At 31.0% G+C, this 5973-nt stretch overlaps 1 protein-coding gene across 1 annotated transcript; it reads right to left on the reverse strand.

Annotated features, from left to right (window-relative positions):
* Positions 1-274: 274 nt before the first annotated feature.
* On the reverse strand, positions 275-2573 carry LOC121120144 (uncharacterized). The gene is made up of 3 exons (XM_040714984.2): positions 1692-2573; positions 1289-1483; positions 275-1199 (listed from the first exon to the last, which is right to left on the reverse strand). The coding sequence occupies exons 1-3, from the start codon at positions 2133-2135 to the stop codon at positions 981-983; spliced, it is 858 nt and encodes a 285-aa protein (XP_040570918.1). The 5' UTR covers positions 2136-2573; the 3' UTR covers positions 275-980.
* Positions 2574-5973: the final 3400 nt, after the last annotated feature.

Here is a 5973-nt window from a genome sequence, read left to right on the forward strand (position 1 = left end):
GAAACCGTCGTCATTTGAAAAAAAATAAATATATCGATTATTTCCTTTACATAGATTCTAATTCTTTAATGACTTAAAATAAGTTTAGAGGAAATTTCCTATTTGTCATATACCATTTGTTTTTTTTTTTTTTTGTTTTTTTGGTTCAATAATTTTTAAAGAATATCAAAAATGGATTTTTTGTTATAAAAAAGAAACAATTTAGTATTTTATTTCTCAAATTAACTTATAATAAGAATACGTTATCTATTAAAGAAAAAATATAAATTGTATGTTTTATATGGTAGAATTTGTCATAACATATGTATGTATTTTATAGTAATTACAGAAAAGTATCGGTATTAATTAAATTATTAATCTAATTATTACAGTTTTTTACTCCATAGATAAGAAAACCAACCAAAATGGTTTTGTAAATGTATAGTTTTTTTATAAATAAAATATATGGAACATAAAGCTAATAGCATTCGTTACATAAGCAAGGAAAAATTATGGTGTCACAAAATTGTACCGAATTTTTTTTTAATGATTTTTTTTTTCAAAAGAAGACGGATTTATTTAAAATATGTTATTATAAAAAAGTACAGATACATTGATTATTCAAAAAACTCTTGTACTTTTTGGTTACTTGAAGAAAAAAGAACAAAACATCAATAATTGTATTTGATTCATTTTTCAAATAATTTGTCTTAATAGAAACAAAAAAAAACATAATAACAAAAAGCATTTTCTGTGTAGATGACTTTTCTTGACTAGAAAATACCAAAAAATAAACACTTATTTAAATTATTATATGGCCTAAGGCCCACTTTCTTCTTTTAACTTTTTTTTTGCAAACAGGGCCTTTCTTCCTCTCATTTTTCTCTTCCGATAAACACTTTTTTAGCAATCATCTTCATTGAAGAAATATTTTGCCGTAGCAAAAGAAAATAATTAATTTTTTGATGTATAGTATATCACTCAAGTCTATCTAAATGAACCTATGCTAGGAGCACTCCAAGAGAACACAAAGCAAAGAGATTTGACAGAATAGAAACTAGCTGTGATGCATCAGACGTTTGAGTCTGAGATTGCTGAACTTTTGGCTGTGTGGTTTTAGGTGTTGGAGGTGTCGTCGTGGTCGTTGTTGTAGTGGTTGTGAAATTACCACAGGAAGGAAGCATCTCCATAAAATCATACTCTTGTCCTTTGCAAATGGACTGTAAAAAATAAGGAGAGAGAGACATAAAAAAATGAGTTAGAATATTTGTACATTTTCTGAAAGACCTCTAAACACATCTAAACTTACTTCTTTAAGAACTCCCATTCTTGAGATCTGATGATCAATTTTTTGAAGGTCCTCGTCAGAAATATCCTGAGGGATTTGTACTATTGGGCTCCCAAGGTTGTTGTCACAGCAGACTTTGTTCCAGTTGGGTGTAGATGTTTCGAATGCCAATGCACCCATGATATTCACACAACAAAGCTCTCCAAGTAATAAATCCTAGCACAAATTAAAGAAGGAGAAAAAACATCATGTATAAATAGAAAATTGTATACAAATCACTTCATGGAATCATCCTATTATAGAATATGACACCCCCATTCACACATTTAAATATGAGCACATATACATATTATGTAAATGCCTTCCCGCCAAATTCAATTAAAATACATGATGAAAATGGGTGTGGATAATAGGAGGGACTTACTTTACATCCATCGTTCGTGGTGCACGGGAATGCTTTAAGGGCCTCAAAATAGGCACCATCACAGCAGTTACCATTGCAACACTTTCTTGAGCCACATTCATCATGGGAGTAGCATTCAGCCACGTCGTCCAAGCAAATCCCTGAGGTGACCCTTCTCCGACTATGATGTCTGTAGCATTCTCCTTTTTCCCCCTTCTCACCTACAGGGCAATCCTTACTTCTTCGACAGGGTTCAAAGTGCTTTGGGCTTGGAGCGTCTGCCTTTTCAGACCAGGGGTAACAAAAGTACTGAAAGCAGGACCAGCCCTCTTTGTTACATTCTTCATCATCCAGACAGGGGGTGTAGATGGAAATATTTAAATTCTGAGTCGTGCCGAGGGAAGAAACGGAATTCAAGGAACTGAGAGATAGAGCGAAAGAAACTACCCAAAAAAGGATCTCCATCACGGTTATATAGTTTATGTAGGTAACTTATAAGATGAAATTTAAAATGGGTGAAATGTCACTTGGGATTATCGAATGTTTTGTTTGAATACTGAGATGATTACAATTAATTAATTATAATTAATTACCACTACTCATCACTTTTATCAAATAATAAAACAAAAAAACGAATATTTAATAGCACTTGATATTAACCACACTCTCTCTTTCTTTCTTGATTTAAAAGTCGTCACACAGAAGAGGGACAGACTCGTACAACACTTGGTTCACAGCTTGACTGAAAGAGGGTGAAAACGGGAGTTTGGCGAAAAATTGTTGTAAATTCTTATGAAGGGGAAAATACCCTTTTCCGAGCCCGCACGCTTAGCGCGTGAGGGGACGGATTCCTTTCCTTTTTCTTTGGCTTGTAGTTAATACATACACTCACACAAAAAAGGCACTCTGTTCTCGGACGGGGGCCTCTTTCTCTCGTTCATTCTCCGTGTGCTCTTTCAAGATGGAGAAAAGCATCTTTACATCATACATGCACTAACTTTTTTTTTGTCAACAAAAATTTCACACATCACTATAATATATATTTATATGTATGCATTACTCATAAGTATTATGTAACAGAATGAAGGAACGCTCTTTAAAAACCCAATTATGAACATCTTTTTCTGGATTTATATCCCATTTAAAATACTTTTCTTAGACATATTTAACAAATACATATCAATGATACAAAGTTATTGTAGTACTCAATATGTATGTATATCTATATCACTAAAAATAATTAAGGACGATCATCTACAACATCAGTTGCTTCAAGTGGACAATATAGAGTGTTTCCAGGTGACTTAATCATTCTGAGAATTAGTCATCTAGTGGATATACACAAGCAAGTCTTTTATAATGAAAACCATTTCTTCTATACTATAAATGTGTTGATTTTTCCAATTTCAAAGCCATTAAAGGAAATTTCCTTGATACTTTTGGGCAATTTCTTCCTTTTGTATATAAATAGCCTAGCCTTTAAAATGATGTCACTTTTGGCATATTATGCCATTAAATATGTTATAAGATTAAAACCACAACACTTTTGGTTGTTTTTTTCAATTTTAGAGCTACTAAATTAAGTTTGCTTGTGATTTTTAGCAATTTGCTTTTGTTATATATCAACAACTATGTCTCTAAAATGACGACCCTTTGATTTAATTTGCAATTAATGACGTCAGTGAAAATTGTTGCTAATGGGCCTTTGTTGACATAAAAATAAAACAGTTTTCTCCCCTTGACCATAAAAATAGGACGTGAAAGAAGATGAAGGATAGAAGAAAAAAGGAGGAAGGAATCCCCCTCCCCAGTCCTACGATAAAGGATGCATCACGAATGTTCTCTTTAAAGTGTGGATGATGTGGTCTTGATGGTGTGAATTAAGTAGGGTCTATACATACTTATTTTATAATAATGATAATTGTAATGAGGAACGGAGCAATGGGAAGCAGCTGCAAGCTATCTTTCTCTTTTCTTTTTTTTATTCTTTTTTTTTTTTGTGGTTCTTAATTTGCCTGTTCATCTCATCAAGCCTGTGTATAGAGTACCCACATAAATTGTTATATTTTGTATATGTTCTAATGCGATTCATACTCATGTAGTAATAGAAAAAATGATTAGAAATATCTACAGTATTATAAATAAATTAAATTTGTTTGTTTCGAAATGTTGAGGGTATAGTCCAAATCTGTTCGTTTTGAAGAAAAACAAATAAGAAATATAAATTAGTTTGACCCAACCTGATGAATATTTAAATGTTGCATATCGGCCTCGAAGTTGGGTGGACATAGTTCAAATTCAAATGTGCCTTTTGATGAAGTTCCGCCCAAGAAAATCAGAGATAATAATAAAAAATCTATAATCACCTCATGTCTTTCATGTTTATACGTCAACAACAAATGTAATATAAGCTATATACAGTAATTGATCAAAATATGCACTTTTTTACTTTGAAAAAACTTCAAAAGCCATTTGAGATAGTATCTTATACATAGAAAACAAAAAATTGCGCCCATCAATATTTTATTTTTCATTTTTTTATAGCAATTAATCCCTAGTGTTGTGTCAGTCCTTATTCCAGTCATAGGACCGATCCTTAAGACAGTCCGTACTAGAAAGGATTTGAAAAAAAGAAGGAATAATGTTGAGCAATGTCATCAAGGATCGAACTTTATAATTTTTTAGACTTGAACTGGACCGGATCAAGAGTGAACTGGGCGGCACTGCAGTCTTCAATCCTAAATAAGGATTGACCCAGCACTATTTATCCCAATAACCTAAAACTATTTAATGGCTTTTGAAAGACTTTTTATTTATCTAAAATCCTACTTTTTACTAAAAAATAATTAAGCTCAATAATTATCATAAAATTTATCTGACAAAGTCTTCTAAATTTCTATGAACATCTTTTTCATATAACTGTTGATGCTCTCTATTATTTACTTTTAAAGAGCTCAGCATCCGCCTTTGGATGACAAATTTTCTCGTTCATCAAAAAATGCGACTCCTACAAATTCCTCAGACAAGTACCTTGAAGGTTTTTGCATGATGTTGATTAGGAAATATGATAATTAATAGTGTATTTAATCATTATTTCATTAAATTAAGGTCGTTCTAGGAGTGTCTGAGTCCGTAAATGCATTGATCCAAACTTTTATATATATTCTTACTATAAATGACTTCAGAGGTCCTTTTTTGATCAAATTAGCACCTACTAAATTTTGATAGCAATATTTTTTTATTAGACACAATTAGATGTTTTTCCTCATTAAAAGTTAACAAAATTGTGATTTTTTTTTTTTTTTTTTTTTTTTTTGTTAATTTAAGGAAAAAACGTATTTGCAAATTTTTGTAGATATCTATAGCCGCTCATAGGCTGTGATATGCAGATGAACAGACAGATAGGCAAAAATCCTGCATTTCATTTAAATATTTTTATCGTTCATTGAGACTCATAAAAAAGGATATTTCTAAAATATTTATAACACACTTTTGATAGAAGTTTACCTTAATTAAATTTGTTAATTTTACTAATAAGCTGAAATGTGTAGTATACGGTTGACATTAAAATAAAATCACGTTTATTTTTCCAAAAATATGTAAAATTTGAAAACTTTAGGGCCGTTGAGCTACCTGTAATTGTTCATAGAAATTATTTAAACTTTGTGAATTGTATTTTTTTTCTCAAAAAGAACGCATTTGAACTCTCAATTTAGTAATTTTGCACAAAAGTGATATAATTGGCATCCTAATGGAGATACCAACGGTTTTTGTAGCCATCTCGGCACTGATGCAGGCGAGGAGGAGATTGCACATGAGTTGCCTTTTTTGTTGTTGCTTCGACATTTTTAGACTTAAAGACATGAGATAAAAAAAAACTTGTTTATTTTTGTTCCAGCTATCGCTTGGTTGAATAACGCAACCTCGTGATAAAAAATAACGGAGATAAAATTGTAATTATATTGTACTAAATAATTATATATATGTTTAATTGTTATTAGATAATTTTTAAAAAGTAAATTATTACTTAGATTTAATTTTGATTGGATTAAACCGATAAATATTATTGCTTTCTACAATTAGTTATCAATCATCACAACTGCACCACAACGCTGTTAAAAAAATAGTGAATATTAGAATTGATATTACAGCTAAAGTTATATTAGCTGAAATTGTTACCAAAAGTTGCATATTGTTTTGTACTTTAAAGGTAAAAAAAACAAACCTCAATATCACTTTTAGGAGCTGAGTAATATGCCAAGGAGTGAAAAGTGCTCCATCTATCCTCACTCTCCCCTTATTT

This window comes from Lepeophtheirus salmonis, chromosome 6, assembly GCF_016086655.4.
Source record: "Lepeophtheirus salmonis chromosome 6, UVic_Lsal_1.4, whole genome shotgun sequence".
NCBI classification, from domain to species: domain Eukaryota; kingdom Metazoa; phylum Arthropoda; class Copepoda; order Siphonostomatoida; family Caligidae; genus Lepeophtheirus; species Lepeophtheirus salmonis.